Genomic DNA, 22,707 nt, shown 5'->3' on the forward strand with positions numbered 1-22,707 from the left:
CAATGCAACAGGATTTAAAATCCAATGTATATTCTCATTATAAACCTGAATAGTAATTTAACTAATTGGTGGTTCATCTGAGATGTCTATATTTGCCACTCACAATCCAAACAGCTGTAGTCATTGGTTGGAAGGCACAGTCTCTGTGGAGACATCAATATGCAAAGAAGGGCAAGACCTAAAATCCTTCTGTTAACTTTCCAACCAGCTGTTAAGTGCATTTGTGAAATTAGAGTTGACTTATAAGTGCACTATAATGCTTTAAAATGTAGTGTTTAAAAAAATCAATATGGTTAGGGAAGTGTACTAATTAAGACAGCATCCGAGCAATTACAAAGTCAGTATTATGTCAACATACATTTTTATTACCCTGAGTCTAGTATTTATCTAAGACAGAGACCTCCCAACTTCCTATTAAATATGTCCTTCCCAAATTACCAGCTAAAATCAATCAATACCTTCTCCTTGAATTCTGTGGTTCAAGAACTGAATAAAATGTAGTAGGGGGTAAACTCGGAAGGAAGAAATAATAGCAGATTCTCCATTTCAAATGAAAACTGCTTTTGGTATAGTTACAAACCTTACTTAAGGAGCAGGTGAGATAATCCCCTTGTACCTCTATCCCCAAAGAAGCTAGAATAGAAAACTGAAGTAGGTGAAGGAAAGAAATTTTAATACTCAAGTTATCTGGCATAGTAGTGGATCTCTGGGAAATAATGTCTGAGCAATTATAAAAGTGAATTTGTTTTTATTTAAATGAAGGCTTGACTATCACAGACACTGAGAGTCACAGACAAAAGTGCATTCAGTAGTGTTATTTCCGGCCACACAGACTGTACATGAGGACAGCCATCTTCAAGATCAAATAATGTGCCCAGATGTGTGAACCTTGTAACAAGTTTTAACATTCTGATTCTAGGACATATATTTACATCAAGAAGTGAATTCTACATCAAGTATAAGTTAGAGTGATTCCTGAACACCTTTGCACTGGTAAGAAAATGATGTTAAATTCCAAAAATTTACTAAGCTGTTAAAGAAATCTTTTTTAAGTTAAAGTACATCTATGCAATGTGTAGGACTACTTAACTTGTCATAAATTTAAAGGCAAATCACACTGCTTAATATCCAACAAGTAAAAGGCAAGATAAAAAATGAAAAGTTTATAAAAATGAAAAATCCAAGGGGAAAAATTAAATCAGTCTCACTCTAGAGCAGATTTGCAAATAAATTTTGATTCAATTTATTTTAGGAAGTAGAACCAGTATGCAGCTTGCCTTTTGGAAACAGCAGTGAGAAGGTCCTACAGGTAAAACACACACACGCAAGAGAAGATTTATAACATTTTACCTGGTTCTCCAATTTCTACCAACAGCCACTGGAACACCTCCACTTAGAGGCCCACAGTTCAAAGGACCTCACCCTAAACGCATCACCTCCTGAGCCCACACAGAGCACATTCTCCATTACACACACTTAGACATCTCGATGTCCTCCCTGACTCACTGTTCTACTTCACCCCTGACCCAACTGTCCATCAAGTCGTGTTGACACTACCAGAACCTAATTTTCTTCTTCCCTACTGCCCCAAATCCCAGATCATCCAACCATTATCACTCATCAAATACTTTCTTTGAAAGTATGGTCAAACCTGACAACTTTTTTTGGTAGCCTGGATTCTCACTGGAGGGAGAATCACATTTACTATTATGGGTGAGTCAGCCTGGATATTATTTTCCTTCAGAGATCACAGTTAGTGAAGAGTCACAGGAGTGACAATAAGAGATAAAACTCTGAGCTTAAGAGCTGCAATTTGACTGTGAATTTCTGCCCCAGAATATTGATCCTATAAACCAGAAAAACCGCAGTGATCACTGCGTTTAACATATTGATAATTAAAAAAAAAACTAAGTAATAAATATTATTTAACATTGATCTTGAAGTGATCTTTAAGATATTTGTTCTCATGTACAATCTAGGTGGCCGAAAGTAAAACATGTATAACCTTACATGACAAAGACTTGAGAAGAAGGGGGTCTTCCCTGGTGGCTCAGTTGTAAAGAATTTGTCTTCCAATGCAGGAGACACAGGTTCGATCTGTGACGGGGAAGATCCCACATGCCTCAGAGCAACTAAGCCCGTGCACCAGAGCCCAGGAGCCCCAGCTACTGAAGTCCACATGCCACAGAGCCTGTGCTCCACGAGAGAAGCACCTCAATGAGAAGCCCTCTCACCAGAACCAGAGGGTAGCCCCTGCTCACCACAACTAGAGAAAGCTCACATAGCAATGAAGACCCAGCACAGCCAAAAATAAATAAATACATGAATAAAATTATTTAAAGAAAAGAAAAAGAAGAGAAGAAGTGAGTATATGATCACATGAAAAATAAATAGCTAAAGACTCACCGGAAGGCTTGATTCAGAATTTGATAATGAAAATGTTCTGGTGCCAGTCCTATGACCACAGCATTAGGATCGCTTGTCTGTATTCCTGAAAATGTGAAGAAAAAATTACTGAAAAATGCAATTAACAGTAATGTCACAGTTTATAATAAAGCAGTTTTAGGCAACCAAGTCCGAATTTTTGTTGTAGCAATAATCTGAAGTTTAAGAGATTATCCTGCCCAGTATACTTTGGAAGTATGAGCTATACTTAAAAGAAAAAAAAAGATCTCCTAGTAGTTTTGTATATTACTTTTGCAGTCTTACAGCTATTGAGTAACTAGAAGATCTGAACTAAAACTTGTAACCTGATGTTCTCAAACAAGTAACAATTTGTAACTTCAAAAAGCTTTACTCATTAAAATCATCAAGAACAGCCACAGTTCTCTATGAGCTATCAGATCAATAGCAACTGATGAGGGACTGGAAAGCTAAGAGGCAAAGAAAATTAGACTTTCTGAGCCACATAGCTGAGGCACACACAGTCGTGATAAACACAGAATGCACTGTAGATCCTACAGCTTTCTACACGACACCTAATCCACATTTAGTTCCACGAATATCATTCTATAATGAAAACATCTTTTAAGGCCTTGGTACCTGATGACAAGACCTTAGATACAAGAACCAAACGAGGGTATTCACCATCACAGTTATTAAAACTCTGATTGAAGGGTCTGTGCATTATTCATATGCCGATTCCTATTTGCCTCTCTTATTGCCTGCCTTTAAGCATTCTCATTATCAATTCTACCAAAATGTGAGGAGAAGTAGTAGAAAGAGCAGATAGTCAAGATTTTCAATTCCCTCCTAACCGGCAGCCACGAGTACTGAGTAATTGGTTACAGCTTGTTGAAGGGTGAAAATAAAATCAATGGCTATAGTGAAAAGCTGAAGTTTTTGTATACTTTTTATTTTCTCCATCTACCACTAGCTAAGATATTCAATATTAGCCAAGATATTTCCATTCCCTTCAAAAACCCATCGACTCTGGGTATTTCCATGTTGCAAGTTCAGTCTTACACTAAATAACAAAGATTTCTTCCAGACCAGGGATTCTGCTTAGATGTGCTAACTCTAGCTCACTGCTGCACAACCAGAATCATTCTTCAAATAAAGTAAAAGGTCTGGATAAGACTGTTTTGCAGTACTTCAGCTGGCCCAGAAATATAAATATACTAATTACAGAGTGTATGTGTCATTATTTTTGGCAGCCCAGTTTCTGAATATCATTTTCATAGCCGGGGAATCCACTAGCTCATAAGGCTTGGTGAAGAGCAGATCTCACCCTCTCTTGAAAACACTGCCTACTTGTATTTCCAGCCTCTCTGCAGCTATGGGTACTGGCTTGAGACGGAGGTTCTGCCAATCAAAAGCGCCCACCCCAGGCTCTTCAATGGAAGCTAGGAACGTAAAGCAACTGGGAGAATGCCACTGGAAATTCTGAGGCAGGAGGGCAAACTGGAACTTCCAGTCTCCAGTGCCGCTGGGGTCAACAAGCCAGCTGCAGAGGGCAGTGTGCAGAGGCACACTGGGGACACCCAATCAGCTCTGCACTCGAAGGGCTGCATACTGCTCCTGGGGCACAACCCCGGAGGCCTACCCCAGCCCCCACTGGGTGGTTAGTTCTACAGGCCACCCAAACAGTCTTTTTTGTTGTTGCAGACACATAAATGATGTTAAAAAATGGAAAGACTAGCTCATAATGAGTCCTGATGTATCTATCACCCAGCTTTAGCAGTCACCAACATTTTGCCTTTTCATACTGTTCATGGGGTTCTCAAGGCAAGAATACTGAAGTGGTTTGCCATTCCCTTCTCCAGTGGACCACATTCTGTCAGACCTCTCCACCATGACCCGCCCGTCTTGGGTGGCCCCACAGGGCATGGCTTAGTTTCACTGAGTTAGACAAGGCTGTGGTCCTAGTGTGATTAGATTGACTAGTTTTCTGTGATTATGGTTTCAGTGTGTCTGCCCTCTGATGTGGAGAAGGCAATGGCACCCCACTCCAGTACTCTTGCCTGGAAAATCCCAGGGATGGAGGAGCCTGGTGGGCTGCAGTCCATGGGGTCGCAAAGAGTCAGACACGACTGAGCGACTTCACTTTCACTTTTCACTTTCATGCACTGGAGAAGGAAATGGCAACCCACTCCAGTGTTCTTGCCTGGAGAATCCCAGGGACAGGGGAGCCTGGTGGACTGCCATCTGTGGGGTTGCACAGAGTTGGACACAACTGAAGAGACTTAGCAGCAGCAGCAGCTCTCTGATGCCCTCTTGCAACAGTACTTTGGCTACCTCACGCGAAGAGCTGACTCATTGGAAAAGACTCTGATGCTGGGAGGGGTTGTGGGCAGGAGGAGAAGGGGACGACAGAGGATGAGATGGCTGGATGGCATCACCGACTCGATGGATGTGAGTTTGAGTGAACTCCAGGAGATGGTGATGGACAGGGAGGCCTGGCGTGCTATGATTCATGGGGTTGCAAAGAGTTGGACACAACTGAGCGACTGAACTGAACTGAACATTTTGCCAATTATATCTATGATTCTCTCCATTTTCTAAAGTCTTTGAAAAGTAAACCCCAGATATCCATCATCTCACCCCTTCATATTTCAGTATATATCTTTAACTGATAAAGACCTTAAAAAAAAAAAAACACTTTAATATTATACCATCAAAGTTAACGACAGTATTTTTATTCATTTATTTTTGGCTGCACTGGGTCTTCATTGCTGTGTGTAGGCCCTTCTGTAGTTGTAGAGAGCAGGGCTTCTCTCCAGTTGTGCTATGTTCTTATTGAGGTGGCTTCTCTTGAGAAGCACGGGCTCTGGGGCGCATGGGCTTCACTAGTTGCTATCCCGGGATCGAGAGCACAGGCTCAACAGCTGTGGCCCATGGGCTTAGTTGCTCCATGGCATGTGGATCTACCTGGATCAGGGATTGAACCTGTGTATCCTGAATTGGCGGGCAGAGTCTTTACCACTGAGCCACTAGGGAAGCCCAGTTATAATTCTTATTAATCACTCAATACCTAGTCCACATTTGAATCTCTCCAAATGTCTCAAAAACGTCTTTTTATATCTGATATGTAATTGACACCCAAAAAGGTCCACATATACTATTTCATTATTATCCTTTACTTCTCATTCTACAGCAACAGTCTTCTGTCAGTCTTATCTACTAAAGCACCTAGATCTTGGAAAAAGTCCTACTTTCTGGATTCGACTGGTTGCTTATGATTATCATTTAATTTGTTCCTTTACTCTTATTATTTCATACAAACCAGTAACTGGATCTAGAGATTTTGTAAGTTCACATTCAATTACTAAGCAAGGTTATCTCATAGGCGATGCTCTATTATATCACATCACGAAGCACAAGGGATCTGGCTGTTCATCTAGTGATGCTAAGACTGATCAGCTGGTTCAAGTGGTGTCAGCATGATCCCTCCATTCTGAACCTCATCAATTCTTCACCTACTGTGTTTAAAATCTGTTGACACTGTTGCCTATTTCACTGGGGTTTGGCAAATGTGATTTTCTAATTCTGCCACTCTTTCTGCATTTACTAGCTAGAACTCTTCTATAAAGAACTTACTCTCATCAAATGTTTAGTTACTCTAAAATACAGTTAAAATAGGAAAGGCAGGATAAATCCTTGTTTCATTTGCCAATTTTCAGAATGAGTTACTGCCCTGCTGCTGCTGCTGCTAAGTCACTTCAGTCGTGTCCAACTCTGTGTGACCCCATAGACGGCAGCCGACCAGGCTCCCCGTCCCTGGGATTCTCCAGGCAAGAACACTGGAGTGAGTTGCCATTTCCTTCTTCAGTACATGAAAGTGAAAAGTGAAAGTGAAGTCGCTCAGTCGTGTCCGACCCTCAGCGATCCTATGGACTGCAGCCTACCAGGCTCCTCCGTCCATGGGATTTTCCAGGCAGGAGTACTGGAGTGGGGTGCCATTGCGTTCTCCGGAGTTACTGCCCTAACAACCTCCAATAGTGACCAATGAGTTTTGTGGGGTTGAGTATCATTTTAATCATTTTGTATATAAGATGTGTTGCAATCTATTACAATCATTATTCTTTTTGATTCTCAAATTATCCCTTCAAATTGGCTTCAGTGTCCTTTAGCCATGACTTTATTAGTTTTCAATAATTTCCTTGCTAAAAATTAAGTTATCCCAGCCTCATACAATCCCCGCGGATCCAGAATCTCTCATTTCTTCAGAACTAAAGTAGGAAATCAGAGTAGCACTACAGTTTGACCACAGGGTTTCATTGCTTCTACGCCTTTTTAGATCTAGATAGTACGTATTTTTAAAAAGAACAAGGGAGTTGATCATAATATTTTTAATTCAAAATTAACACACACCTTATTTGATTTTTATATTTGTATTTTTTTTCACTTAAAGTCTGGAGTACTAATAATACTAGCATAACTACCACTTTATCCTGTAATGCATCTATAATTATAAAATAACATCAACACTACTAATAAACACTAAGACTACTAACGCAGTTTTAGGTTTCTTTGCAGTTCTTTTATCCTTCAATTTATGCCCTATGAATGAACTATCAGAATACTGTATTTTAAAGTCATGTAAAGTAATTCTTTGAGTGGTTATGTCATCAACTTTATATACAGTTCATTTGTTTTGATCTGTTTTTGGTTTTTAGGGATTGGCTTGTTTTTAACTTTTTGTCTTTTAAATATGTAAAATATTCACCTGGTTCCAATATCAAAACTAGATAATAACATACTTTTATTTAAAGAGATCACATCTCCTCCTCCTGCCCTCCCCCTTTAACCATTTTTACTAGTTTTTCACTTATCTTCCTTCAGCTTCCTTTCACAAATATAAGACAAATACTTTTATAGCCATAGCCATTTCCCTCTCATTTTCTTACACAGAAAATGTGTAAGGTTTTCTATACCTTACTGAGATAGAATTCGTCATCACTTGCCTTTCAGCCACAAAGCGTTCCTCCCGTTTTGTGGACATATCCTAGTTTTAATCAGTCTCTTCCAGTGAACATGTGGGTTGTTCCCAGTCTTGTAAGGTCATAATGAGGTCCAAATAAGGTCATAATGAACAACCTTATTCATAAGCCCTTACACATATTTGCCACCACATCTTGCAGATGCAGTCCTACAAAAGGCCGTACTGCTTCACATGCAATTTTGAGAGCTACTGCCAACTTCCTCTCCACAGGAGTTGTGCCATTTTATATTCCATCAGATCTTTTAATAAATTTATTTTCATTTAATTCAGCCAAAGCTGATTCCCGTTTCTTGCAAATAATAATTCTGACTGATAACACAGTTATATTTCCTGATAGTATACGTTTTGAGGTTCTGCATTTATCCATGCATAGGTTTCCAGATTATTATTTACAAAGCTATAACATGGCTTTATAATTATGAATTTATAATTTATACTTATTTTGTCAATATTGTGTACTTCACTCTATTTATAAAAAGAAGCAATGTGGCAAAGCTTCATAACACTAGGATATTTTTCCAGAGTTTTTAGGCTTTTTCCAAGAGAAAAGTTTTATTTTTCCTTGATTGAAAATATTTCATGGTCATTGCAAAAGCTTCACACTATACAGAATGACATCTATCTTTAAACATGTTATTTATCTAGTCAAATTAATACAGTGGCTCCAGGAATGTGGACAGCAATGCTCAGAGAAATCTTGACTTGTGCTTTTTCAAACTGTGGGCCATGATCCGTCAGTAGATTGTGAAACTAATCTGGATGGCTCTTAGCAGCATGAAAATTACACAAGTAAACCAAACAGAAAATGGGCTTCCCTGGTGGCTCAGATGGTAAAGAATTTGCCTGAAATGCAAGAGACCTGGGTTCGATCCCTGGGTTGCGAAGATCCCCTAGAGAAGGGAGTGGATACCAATTCCAGTATTCTTGTCTGGAGAATTTCATGGACAAAGGAGGCTGGCAGGCTAGTCCATGTGGTTGCAAAGAGTCCTGAGTGACTAACACTTTCACTTTTCAAACCAAATAGAAAACAGAGTACATGTCACACAGTAAGAGTAAGTATTATTTAACATGTACAAGTACACATACATATGTCCTGAATTTCTATGCAATGGGTTTCACTTACTGTGGATGGCAGTCAAAAAGGGTTTGAGAAACACCATATCTGTTGACTATTTCAGTAAGAGGAAATCTGAATAAATGCTTCCAAACATCCAGTTTTAAGAGTGACTTATAAGCAGATATCAAGAACTAATTTTTAAATCTTTCCAAATGCCTCCTACCTTTAAAATCAGGTAGAGCCCGATCATCAACCAGCAGCATGGGTCGGACTTGCTTCTGCTCTACCAAGTTTCTGGCTGCAGTCAGAGACGTGAATATTTCATCTTCAGAAATATCAAACTCCAGTTTTTTCAATCTTTCCAAGAGGTCTTGCTTGCTCTCTTTGGTCGTATTGGTCACAAACCTAACCATTACAGAAGTAGCACGTAACCTGGAAAAGCATAATTCAGGTGTCAACAGGCAGCTTTTACATTCTAGCACCATAAAACCTAATTTGGTAGCACTTGCCAAAGGTCAAAAAATGAAAGGTAAGTCACTGAGTGTTTTTATGGCCAATAGGTTTTATAACCTATACAAAACTGCTTACAGCTTATCCATACCCTGTGGGCCGCTTTATCTACAAAGGCTATAAAGGCTACCTTTTTAAGGGCCTTCTATACTTTTAACTGAATTTCACTACCAGGTTTTAAGCAAAGAAGTGAAAACAAAGACCCAAAGCTGAGTAACCACTGTACTCACAGAATGAGGTGAAAGTTATCTTGAGATTATCTACCTAGTGTAACCTTCTGAAGGAGAGAAAACTCAGGCCTACAGGATTAATGACTGGGCTCAGCTGTACACAGCTGGGCAGCTATAGGGCTGAGACAAATACTCTGGCCTGCATTCTGGACAGGGTCTGACCCCCTATGCTAAGAGACAGAGGACACCTCAAGAGTTCTTTCTTCTGAGCCAATTAGACACTGGCTAAGCCCTAATGTGCTACTAAGTTTACAAAGAGAAACTACTTGGAGAAAGAAACATGTCATTTTTATAGATATACTAGAATGTGCTTTCTCCTTTAACTATGTACATATGGGATTTTGTATGTAAAATTTCATACAAAATTTCATAATCTGCTTTTGATTTCATACTCTACTTCTTGGAACCTAAACTGGCAATCAGGTATCAGAGAAAGAATTCATAATAGTCCAGATTTAATAAAAAAAAAAAAAACACAATATTTTCCTGGTCCTACACAATGATGTGGTCCCTCACCTCGAGCCAGACATCCTGGAGTGTGAAGTCAAGTGGGCCTCAGGAAGCAATACTACAAACAAAGCTAGTGGAGGTGATGGAATTCCAGCTGAGCTATTTCAAATCCTAAAATATGATACTGTTAAAGTGCTGCTTTCAGTATTTCAGCAAATTTGGAAAACTCAGCAGTGGCCACAGGACTGGAAAAGGTCAGTTTTCATTCCAATCCCAAAGAAGGGCAATGGCCAAAGAATGTTCAACTACCACACAATTGTGCTCATTTCACATGCTAGCAAGGTAATGCTCAAAATCCTTCAAGCTAGGCTTCAACAGTACGTGAACTGAGAACTTTATACAGATGTATAAACTGTATTCAGAAAAAGCAGAGGAACCAGGGGTCAAATTGCCAACATTTGCTGGATCACAGAGAAAGCAAAAACATCTACCTCTGCTTCACTAACTACACTAAAGCCTTTGAATATGTGGATCACAACAAACTGTGGAACATTCTTAAAGAGATGGGAATACCAGACCACGTGACCTGCTTCTTGAGAAATCTGTATGCAGGTCAGGAAGCACCAGTTTTTTTAAAAAAGAAGCAACATTTAGAACCAGACATGGAACAACGGACTGGTTCAAAATTGGGAAAGGAGTATGACAAGGCTATATATTGTCACCCTGCTTATTTAATTTGTACATCATGCGAAATGCTGGGCTGGATAAATCACAAGCTGGACTCAAGAGTGCCAGGAGAAATATCAACAATCTCACATATGCAGATGATACTACTCTAATGGCAGAAAGTGAAGAGGAACTAAAATGCTGCTTGATGAGGGTGAAAGAGGAAAAGTCAAAAAGATAGCTTGAAACTCAATATTTGAAAAAATAAGATCATGGAATCTGGTCCCATCACTTCATGGCAAATAGATGGGGGAAAAGCGGAAACAGTGGCAGATTTTCTTTTCTTGGGCTCCAAAATCACTGCAGATGGTGACTGTAGCCATGAAATTAAAAGATGCTTGCTTCTTGGGAGAAAAGCAATGACAAACCTAGACAGCATACTAAAAAGCAGAGACATCGCTTTGCCGACAAAGGTCCATATAGTGAAAGCTATGATATTTTCCAGTAGTCATGTATGGATGTGAGAGTTGGACCCTAAAGAAAGCTGAATGTCAAAGAGTTGATGTTTTAGAATTTTGGTGCTGGAGAAGACTCCTGAAAGTCCCTTGGATAGCAAGGAGATCAAACCAGTCAATCCTATAAGAAATCAATCCTGAATATTCATTGAAGGACTAATACTAAAGCTGAAGTTCCAATACTTTGGCCACCTGATGTGAAGAGCTGACTCACCAGAAAAGACCCTGATGCTGAGAAAGACTGAGGGCAGGGGGAGAAGCGGGCAACAGAGGATAAGATGGTTGAATGGCATCACAGACTCAATGGACATGAATTTGAGCACACTCCGGGAGATAGTAAAGGACAGGTATGCTGCAGTCCATGGGATTTGCAAAGAGTCAGAGACGACTTACCGAATGAACAACAACAGTGTTTTAATCTAAAACTAATTTTAATTTACCTACAATTAAAAATTTTATATTAATACCCTGTTGGGCTTCCCAGGTGGCACAGTGGTAAAGAACCCATCTGCCAATGTCTCTTGCCTTTAAGATGCAAGAGACGTGGGTCCCATCCTTGGGTTGGGAAGATCCCCTGGAGTAGGAAATGGCAAGCCAGTCTTGTATTCTTGCCTGGGAAATTCCATGGACAGAGGAGCCTGGCGGGCTACAGTCTATGAGGATGCAAAGAGCTGGACATGACTGAGCACTCACACATGCCATGTACACCTTATATTTTATGCCTGCCCCGAACAGATACAAGGCATAAAAGCACTGTCCATAATTTAAAATAAGCTAGAAAATATAACAAAAGAGATTTTTAAGCTTTTACTCAAAGAGCATTCAATACCTTTATATGATTAAATATTTCATTATAATCATGATTATCTCTATAATACCTGTGTGGTAGCTTTGCCTAAAAACACACTAAATTTGTTTTAGGTGCTTAAAATCTCTCAAAAGAAATTGAATACTTTAATATAACTATCATCTGAAAAATGAATAAGTGTAAGTACTGAAATGATCATATTATTTCTAACAACAATTGAAAAAAAAACCTTTCTTTTTGCTGGTCGCTTAACTTCCCTAAAGCTATTTGTTTCCATAGAAACCAAAACTGGCAGTGACAGTATATGATCTCTCTGGGGTGGAGACCCACCTGTGCCAGTGAGAGGACAATTTGTAGGCTCTGGCCCCTCCCAAATGGCAGGCTCACAGGTTACAGATGTACTTAGAGACGTCATTCATTATTTACCAGAAATTAGATTTTTCTATCCATCCAGAGCAGAAAGCTCATTTGTGAAGCTGTACAAGCACTTGTCCAACAGGACAGCAAACTGATAAACAGGTATCCTTTTCCCTAGAAATCCTGAGAAAGACCACGGCAAGGAGTCAAGAGAAAGTCCCACTCTCCAACTCATTTAATTTGGGCCTTAAACAACATGTTGCTGTCCGCCTGTAAAAGAACACCATGACTCCCAGCTACATCAATAGCTTCCAACTGATGCCTACCACATCTAACATCTTTTCACACTTGCTGAAGCCCCACATGGAGAGAATACCAAGTCAGTGTTGCTCTCTTGCCACAACATCTGGCACTGGTACTAGTCATGAGATTCCCTGAATAAGAGCAGACCAAGAATGCTGTAAGGTGTAAAATGATAAAGCACTACATGCTAAGTATTGCTGACTTTAAAACCTCCTTCAAATTATTTTAAGGTAAGATGCTAAATAACATTACTAGTTGTGTCATGCATGCGTGCTCAGTCGTGTCCAGCTCTGTCCGACCCCACGGACTGCAGCCCACCAGGCTCCTCGGTCCACGGAAGGTTCCAGGCAAGAATACTGGAGTGCGTTGCCATTTCCTTCTGCAGGGGATCGACTCAGGGATCAAACCCGCATCTCCTGTGTCTCCTGTGCCAGCAGGTGGATTCTTTATCACTGAGCCACCGAGGAAGTCCCAGTTCTACTGTCCTGAGGAGTATTTTTTCCAGGATACTCAGAAACAAATATTCACATTCACTTTAACAAGCTTTTCTATAATATGCATTTTTTAAATCTAGACTTTAGGTAATCGATGCATCAGAAATATAAGACAATCTTCAACCTTCAAAAGCATTAAATTTAGTTAATGGAGATAATTCTAAAATTTCAAGTCCCTTAATTAAATTTTATTTGAGTAGCTGCACACTCAGCACTAGGTCTTAACTGAAAGAGGAGTGGGCAGAACTAGGCCTTTGTGTATGTGTGTGTTTCATTTTGTGATTCCAGGATTCATCTGCAATTTTTCCAGTGCTACTTATTCCACATTTTCGAATCTCGAGCTTTCATTCCCAAATTTACATTACTTAGAAAAAAGACACACATGAAGAGCAAAAACACAGACCAAAAGGCCAAACCTAACAAAAGGCTTGGAGAACAATGTGTGGAAGACACAACAATGCATACATTTTCCAGCTAAGCCCAAGGCAGTTTCTGTATCTGCGGTAAATCGGTGAAATGCCATCTTAAGGCCATCCATTCAGCTAATGATCTGCCTTGGCAAAATGGCACTTACAAACATATTTGTCAGCTGAACGTGGAGGATAGCTTGCCTTTTAAGAGCTTCCTGTGCGCCTGGCACAGCTGCATCTTCAATGTGAAGTGTGCCACTGAGATCGACCAAAACAGCTTTTAATGCACGGCGTGTTGCCATCCTTCATTCCCTAGGAGAGAGCAAATGAAATTAAAAATACAGTTTAGGAAACAATGGACAATTAAAACCTGGTAAGACTTCAAAATATCACTCGTATCTAGAAAGATACTGCTTAATGTTAAGTTGCTTCTCTTGTAGCAAAGAAATGTTTTTTAAAAATAAAAAATCCAAATTTCACCCATAAATTTGTCTTTTTTTAAGTCTTAGGGGAAATGTTAAAAGAGGGGTTACATTTACTTCAGATTTTTTGAAATAATTCTTCATAGACCAGTTCATTCATCTATTTTTATGTGTGAGAAAATGTACTCTGAAGAATGGGTGGATGGAAGGAAGCCCTAAATCACTTGCAAAATCTTTTTCCGCTCTGGCTATGTACCATGAAAATGTTCTAATCGCCAGTCTTCACCCTTATATCCTGAAGTGGCATATACGGCCAAAGAGCTACTAGTATTTGTAGATCAGTGAAGAGGCTGCGACCAGCGCACTAAGCACAGCCGAGAGGAGCTACACCACGTCCGAGGTCAGGAGCAAAAGCCGGGAGGACCCCATGCCCGAAGGGTGGCAGCCAAGAGGAGTTACCGCACGTCTGAGGTCAGGGGCAGTGGCCAGGAGGACCAACCCCACGCCCCCACACCCCCACGCCCGAGGCCAGGGGAGGCAGCTGGGAGGACCAACCCCACGTCCAAGGAGCGGTGGCTGCGTGGGCGCAGGAGGGCCTAGAGGATCTATCCCACATTGAAGGTCAGGAAGGGCGGCGGTGAGGAGATACCCCTCATCCAAGGTAAGGAGCAGTGGCTGCGCTTTGCTGGAGCAGCTGTGAAGAGATACCCCACGCCCAAGGTAAGAGAAACCCAAGTAAGCTGGTAGGTGTTGCAAGAGGACATCAGAGGGTAGACACACTGAGGCCATACTCACAGGTAGTCAATCTAATCACACTAGGACCACAGCCTTGTCTAACTCAATGAAACTAAGCCATGCCCATGGGGCAAACCAAGACAGGCGGGTCATGGTGGAGAGATCTGATAGAATGTGGTCCACTGGAGAAGGGAATGGCAAACCACTTCAGTATTCTTGCCTTGAGAACCCCATGAACAGTATGAAAAGGCAAAATGATAGGATACTGAAAGAGAAACTCCCCAGGTCAGTAGGTGCCCAATATGCTACTGGAGATCAGTGGAGAAATAACTCCAGAAAGAATGAAGGGATGGAGCCAAAGCAAAAACAATACCCAGCTGTGGATGTGACTGGTGATAGAAGCAAGGTCCAATGCTGTAAAGAGCAATATTGCATAGGAACGTGGAATGTCAGGTCCATGAATCAAGGCAAATTGGAAGTGGTCAAACAAGAGATGGCAAGAGTGAATGTCGACATTCTAGGAATCAGCGAACTCAAATGGACTGGAATGGGTGAATTTAACTCAGATGACCATTATATCTACTACTGCGGACAGGAATCCCTCAGAAGAAATGGAGTAGCCATCATGGTCAACAAAAGAGTCCATAATGCAGTACTTGGATGCAATCTCAAAGACGACAGAATGATCTCTGTTCATTTCCAAGGAAAACCATTCAATATCACAGTAATCCAAGACTATGCCCCAACCAGTAATGCTAAAGCTGAAGTTGAATGGTTCTATGAAGACCTACAAGACCTTTTAGAACTAACACCCCCAAAAGATGTCCTTTTCATTATAGGGGACTGGAATGCAAAAGTAGGAAGTCAAGAAACACCTGGAGTAACAGGCAAATTTGGCCTTGGAATACAGAATGAAGCAGGGCAAAGACTAATAAGAGTTTTGCCAAGAAAATGCACTGGTTATAGCAAACACCCTCTTCCAACAACACAAGAGAAGACTCTACACATGGATATCACCAGATGGTCAACACCGAAATCAGATTGATTATGTTCTTTGCAGCCAAAGATGGAAAAGCTCTACACAGTCAATAAAAACAAGACCGGGAGCTGACTGTGGCTCAGATCATGAACTCCTTATTACCAAATTCAGACTTAAATTGAAGAAAGTAGGGAAAACCACTAGACCATTCAGGTATGACCTAAATCAACTCCCTTATGATTATACAGTGGAAGTGAGAAATAGATTTAAGGGCCTAGATCTGATAGATAGAGTGCCTGATGAACTTGTACAGGAGACAGGGATCAAGACCATCCTCATGGAAAAGAAATGCAAAAAGGCAAAATGGCTGTCTGGGGAGGCCTTACAAATAGCTGTGAAAACAAGAGAAGCAAAAAGCAAGAGAAAAGGGAAGATATAAGCATCTGAATGCAGAGTTCCAAAGAATAGCAAGAAGAGATAAGAAAGCCTTCCTCAGCGATCAATGCAAAGAAATAGAGGAAAACAAGAGAATGGGAAAGCATAGAGATCTCTTCAAAAAAATTAGAGATACCAAGGAAACATTTTCTGCAAAGATAGGCTCAATAAAGAACAGAAATGTTATGGACCTAACAGAAGCAGAAGATATTAAGAGGTGGCAAGAATACACAGAACTGTACAAAAAAAGATCTTCACGACCCAGATACTCAGGATGATGTAATCACTGTCCTAGAGCCAGACATCCTGGAATGTGAGGTCAAGTGGGCCTTAGAAAGCATCACTACGAACAAAGCTAATGGAAGTGATGGAATTCCAGTTGAGCTATTTCAAATCCTGAAAGATGCTGCTGTGAAAGTGCTGCACTCAATATGCCAGCAAATTTGGAAAACTCAACAGTGGCCACAGGACTGGAAAAGGTCAGTTTTCATTCCAATCCCAAAGAAAGGCAATGCCAAAGAATGCTCAAACTACCGCACAACTGCACTCATCTCACATGCTAATAAAGTAATGCTCAAAATTCTCCAAGCCAGGCTTCAGCAATACGTGAACCGTGAACTTCCTGATGTTCAAGCTGGTTTTAGAAAACGCAGAGGAACCACAGATCAAATTACCAAAATCCACTGGATCATGGAAAAAGCAAGAGAGTTCCAGAAAAACATCTATTTCTGCTTTATTGACTATGCCAAAGCCTTTGACTGTATGGATCACAATAAACTGTGGAAAATTCTGAAAGAGATGGGAATACCAGACCACCTGACCTGCCTCTTGAGAAATCTGTACGTAGGTCAGGAAGCAACAGTTAGAACTGGACATGGAACAACAGACTGGTTCCAAATAGGGAAAGGAGTACGTCAAGGCTGTACATTGTCACCCTGCTTATTTAACTTCTATGCAGAGTACATCATGAGAAACGCTGGACTGAAGAAGCACAAGCTGGAATCAAGATTGCCAGGAGAAATATCAATAACCTCAGATATGCAGATGACACCACCCTTATGGCAGGAAGTGAAGAGGAATTAAAAAATTTGATGAAAGTGAAAGAGGAGAGTGAAAAAGTTGGCTTAAAGCTCAACATTCAGAAAACAAAGATCACAGCACCTGGTCCCATCACTTCATGGAAAATAGATGGGGAAACAGTGGAAAACAGTGTCAGACTTTATTTTTCTGGGCTCCAAAATCACTGCAGATGGTGACTGCAGCCATGAAATTAAAAGACACTTACTCCTTGGAAGGAAAGTTATGGCCAACCTAGATAGCATATTCAAAAGGAGAGACATTACTTTGCCAACAAAGGTCCGTCTAGTCAAGGCTATGATTTTTCCTGTGGTCATGTATGGATGTGACAGTTGGACTGTGAAGAAGGCTGAGCGCCGAAGAATTGATGCTTTTGAACTGTGGTGTTGGAGAAGATTCTTGAGAGTCCCTTGGACTGCAAGGAGATCCAACCAGTCCACTCTGAAGGAGATCAGCCCTGGGATTTCTTTGGAAGGAATGATGCTAAAGCTGAAACTCCAGTACTTTGGCCACCTCATGTGAAGAGTTGACTCCTTGGAAAAGACTCTGATGCTGGGAGGGATTGGGGACAGGAGAAGGGGAAGACAGACGATGACATTGCTGGATGCCATCACTGACTCAATGGACGTGAGTCTGAGTGAACTCCAGGAGTTGGTGATGGACAGGGAGGCCTGGCGTGCTGCGATTCATGGGGTCGCAAAGAGTTGGACACGACTGAGCAACTGAACTGAACTGAACTGAGGAGGATATTTCAAGTAATACAGTAATTTTAGTCAGGAAATATTTTCCTTATGCTATAATGTCCAATTTCCCTTTTGCATATATCTCCTTTAAAGTATGTTTATTATGAGTTATATCATATAGACAGTGAAATATAACGGGAATACAAAGTTTAAGTATAAAGATAACGGTTCAAAGATAATAAGGGAGTGGTAGGAATTGTATGGAATCTAAACACAAAAGGATAGGACTGCCTGCATTTTTAGTTTTTTAAACTTTTTTTCCTTTTGTTTTTATAATAAAATATTTCAGACATACAAAAGGTATCAAGAATAATACAATCCCTTTTATCCATCATTCAAGTTCAGAAACAGAACATCATCGGCAGAGTGGAGCCCTCTGTGTACCCCTCTAATCTGAGTCCACATCTTTCCTGCCCCAAGGTTATTACTTTCCTTATTTTGAAGTGCTGACAGCTTAGTATTACTGTTCTTCTATGTACACTTCATGACTTGCTTTACCATTCCACATTGCTTGTGAGATGTCGCCATGTTAACACAGGTAGATATAGGTCATTTTCACTGCTGTATGGTATTATTCTATTGTGTGAAAGCACAATTTATCTTTCTCTTCTCCTGACCATGAAGGTTGAGGCAGCTCTGCACGTATTATAGTGAAGGGTGCCTCTGTGAACATCCTTGTGCATGTCTCCTGGTGGCCACGTCGTGGACATTTCTGAGGTCTTGCTGGGTCTGAGGGTGTGTGCTCATTTCACCCTCCCGGGATGTTGCCAAGCTGCCCCATTCCTTGTGTCTTCAAACGGCTCATGTGTACTGAACACTTACTGTGTCTGGCCCTGAAGAGACAGCAGAGCTGGAAGAGCCATTTTCTTTAAAGTGAGAAGCAGATGGGAAAGAGGGAAAGAACCCAGGGATGATACAGGTAGTGAAGGAAGAGCTCTCACGTGGTTGACTGCATCCCTGGGACACAGGTGGATGGGGGCAGACCTCTCTCTCCTAGCTGGCTCCCTCCGAGATGCACTGTGAGAGCTTGGGTCACCAGGCCTGGGTGTTGGTCCTGGGTCTGCCTCAAATTGACTGTGTGACTTTGGCCACGTGCCTTCTCTGGTCCTGAGTTTCTCCTCAATATGTGGGGCAGGGAGGCAAGAGGAAGCCTCAGTCTTTACTGCCTCCAGCCGGGCAATGTGGGATGAAGGTATCAGTGTAACACGCGCACAGCCCTCTACCCCAATTTCATCTTCTTTAGCCTGCTAACCCCTGCTGGGTCTGTCTCCCAAGCTGCCAGGAGTACGCCAGGCTGTCCAGCATTACCCTGTAAGCGTTGGTCCCCCGTAGGGGGAGTGCTGTCAGCAGGCGGAGGGATGGCAAAGATGACTCCTCAATTCCCTCCAGCTTCTAGGTATTAGCTCCTTAGCTCCTCTTATTTCCCAGACCCCTCCTACTCCATGTCAGCCATCTCTGCACACAGGAATAAACATAAAAAAGAAACCCCGAGTGAGCCCAGAACTGCAGTCCATTGCTGGCCAGTGGCAGCCGCTGATCAAGGAGCACTGAGGACTGCCACTGGGCAAACTGGAGAAAAGTGCATTTCCCACTTGGTCAGCTGTCAGCATGTCCGGACCCAAGACGGACGCAGAGGCAGGAAGGCGCAGAGACAGTGTGCAGGCTGGGCCCAGGGACCCGTCAGCCAGGACGGCTCCAGGCCCTCCCTGTTCCTTCCCAAACCTGATCAGGGCTTTCCTCAGGGAGCTGGAACCTGGGTCCCAAGTGAGGGAGATGCAGAAGGCAGGGAAAGCAGCACCAGCGGTAACGGTGAGGTAGGTCCACGGTTTGGGAGTAGCTGCCTACCCTTGGGCAAGAGTATTCATCATCCCAAGCCTCTACTTCCTCATCTATATAAGGGGAAACACACTTGTGAAGACCCTGCAGGGCTGAGAGGGTTCACTGAGTTAAGGAAAATGCCTGGCAGTGACGAGCATAGAGTAGGAACATAATCTATGTGTCCTGTTCTTTCCCACTCATCTGTCTAACAGGTACTTCCCTCTACCTGCCCCCCTACCCCACCCCATGCATGGCCTGGGGTCTCAGACCAGGAAAGGTAAGAAGCGAGAAGTGACTGGGAATAATTCAAAGAGAAAGAAAGAACAGCTCCCATTTACCCAATGCTATAGGTGATCTGCATAGATATGGGAGAAGGCATGGCACCCCACTCCAGTACTCTTGCCTGGAAAATCCCATGGACGGGGGAGCCTGGTAGGCTGCAGTCCATGGGGTCGCTGGGAGTTGGACACGACTGAGCGACTTCACTTTCACTTTTCACTTTCATGCATTGGAGGAGGAAATGGCAACCCACTCCAGTGTTCTTGCCTGGAGAATCCCAGGGACGGCGGGGCCTGGTGGGCTGCCGTCTATGGGGTCGCACAGAGTGGGACACGACTGAAGCGACTTAGCAGCAGCAGCAGCATAGGTGATCTGCACTCTGCTAAACACTCTGTAGTCTTTACTACGTCACTGAAAGTTCTCAGCAATCCCAGAGGAAGAAATTGAGACTCTGAGAAGTTACTAACTTGCTCAAGCTTAGTTTTGACTTTGAATCATGTTAATAGTTAATGTATTCAAATGTAAATTAAGCCGGCCCTAAAATGGAATTCAAACAAACTACAGACAACTTCTGTAGAGTGCTGACTCTAGCCCTACCATAGGATATACTCCAAGGACAACAGAACTGCAAGAAAATCTTGAACTGAATTCAGCAGGCTTGTTGTTGGTAATGGTAGTGGTATGAGTTCCAAAATAATTCCATGTGTGTTGTAGGACTGAGTAAATCAGCACATACTGTTGATGTTTAGAAAAAAATCAGGGTTCTCAAATGGAAGAAAAGAGCTATAAATATGGAATGGGAGGACAGGAAGAACCCTGTTGTGTGGTTTCGAATTAGAGGTGTCATTATGAATTCGTGATTTAAAAACATTTATGTATTTCTTAGCACTCTCCACTAAAAGGAACAAGAAGCAACAAGACTCCCACAGTTATGACCACAGCTAATGTGCACTAAACAAAGCAGGGCTGGGGCGGCCGAAATATGGGTAAGTCTGGAAGATAATGTTTTAACAGATCACAGGGGACAAAAAGGACAGGGGAAGCAGGGGATTCAACTGACCAAACCTGGGGCAATGTGAGCACCAAAAAGAAAAAGGTAACAGAAATGAGGAACAATAATACAGCCACTGGGTGAAAAGTTGTTAGGGAATAGTAGTTAACCCTTGAACAATGCAGGGGCTAATTTACGCATAACTTACAATTCACCCTCCACATCCAGGGTTCCTCCACATCCTTGGATTCAACCAACCAACAACTGTCTAGCACCATAACATCTACTACTGAAAAATATCCAATTATATGGACCCACGCAGTTCAAACCCACACTGTTCAAGGATGTTTAATCACCCAGGCTCAAATAATCACCCACAAATTAAGGTTCTCCATTAACTACGAATGAGATACTTTCCAGATACTTTTACAGTGGGAAAAATGGCCAAATAATCCCTTAACCAAATGATTAAATTAACACCCTTAATAATGGGGAAAACTGACATTACATGCTTCCTGGGAAGACTTTTGTAGTAGTCCTGCCTTTGCAGAATTTCTGCCAAAAATGTGTAACACAAATCAATCATGGCAATTCCAAATTCTATAAAACTGGCTTGAACTTTTCAAAAAAAAAAAAAATCAATATCATAAAAGACAAAGAAGAGGCTGGGGAACTGTTTCAAATTAAAGATATGTGGAGAGACATGACAAATAAGTGCAATGCATGAGAGAGACATAAAACAAATAGACCAAAATATTAACAATTAGTAAATTGTGGTGAAAGGTATATGGCTTTCATTGTACCATTTTTTACAAATTTTCAACTTCTGGAGGAAAACAAATTTTAAAAAGATCTCTTTTAAAAATGGGCTGAAGGCACAAGAAAGATGTTTTCATATCTAATAATAATCGTAATATAAAAATGAAACTTGTATGTTTAGCCAGCCCCTAGTTTAAGATTAGAAAGAACACCGCTAATACTGCCGCACCTCCTATATGAGCCCCTTTAGTTACATTCCCTTCCTACCTCCCAGAAGCAATTAACATAATGAATTTTGTGATAATCATTTTCTTGCTTTTCTTAATATTTTTACTTGTCACACAGCTTTAATTTAATGTCTTTTAACTCTATAAAAGTGAGATCATAATTTTGTGGCTTTCACATTTTGCTCAACATTGTATTTCTGAAATTGATCCACATTGATGCCTGTCATTTTCCATTAAAACAAACACCAAATCTCCCCATTGGGATTCTGACTAGAACTGCACTGGATCTATAGAGCAGTATTGAGAGAACCAAAATCCCTACTATATTGAGCCATGGAACTTCTTTAAGATGATAAAAGAGTATTTACAAAAGCACTGGAGAAGGATATGGCAACCCACTCCAGTGTTCTTGCCTGGAGAATCCCAGGGACTGCAGAGCCTGGTGGGCTGCCGTCTATGGGGTTACACAGAGTCAGACACGAGTGAAGTGACTTAGCAGTAGCAGTATAGATAGCCAACATTAGACTTATCAGTAATATATTTGTAAGTTTATAACTTATACTTCATACTATAAAATCAGATATCAGTAATAAACTGAAAACAATGCGACAGGGAAAGACACAAGAATGTTACTACCACCACTTCTATTTAACATTGCGAATGATACCTCAGCTAATGCAGTACAAGAAAAAGGTATAAGGATTGGAAAGAAGAAACAAAACTAACGTTATTCATGATGAGTTGATTGTATATACAAAAATTCAGGAGTCTAAAACAAAGTAAAAAAGTCTAGCAACTAATATTGGAAAATCACTATGTCACAATTAGAAAACTAATTTAAAAAAAGGTATCACTTACAGTATGTCAGAAAATACAGTTACCAGAAAGTCTAACAAGAGTCACTTCCATGGCAAAACTATAAAACCTCAATGAAAGACACAAAGAAGACTTAAATATATAGACAGATCTTTTAAAGGACCCGATATTATGTAAGCTCC

At 41.2% G+C, this 22,707-nt stretch overlaps 1 protein-coding gene across 6 annotated transcripts in view; it reads right to left on the minus strand.

Annotated features, from left to right (window-relative positions):
* HDHD2 (haloacid dehalogenase like hydrolase domain containing 2) overlaps positions 1-22,707 on the minus strand; it is a 49,865-nt gene that overhangs the window by 21,158 nt on the left and 6,000 nt on the right. For 5 of the 6 annotated variants that reach the window (XM_061400103.1, XM_061400099.1, XM_061400100.1 and 2 more), the window contains exons 2-4: positions 13,446-13,556; positions 8,725-8,933; positions 2,407-2,491 (exon numbers count right to left, since the gene is read on the minus strand). In XM_061400103.1, the coding sequence (XP_061256087.1) occupies positions 2,407-2,491; positions 8,725-8,933; positions 13,446-13,546 (395 nt within the window). In that variant the 5' untranslated portion in view covers positions 13,547-13,556. Of the gene's footprint in view, positions 1-2,406; positions 2,492-8,724; positions 8,934-13,408; positions 13,557-22,707 lie in introns of those variants that run through there. The other variant, XM_061400105.1, reaches the window with a different exon arrangement.

This window comes from Bos javanicus, chromosome 24, assembly GCF_032452875.1.
Source record: "Bos javanicus breed banteng chromosome 24, ARS-OSU_banteng_1.0, whole genome shotgun sequence".
NCBI lineage: Eukaryota > Metazoa > Chordata > Mammalia > Artiodactyla > Bovidae > Bos > Bos javanicus.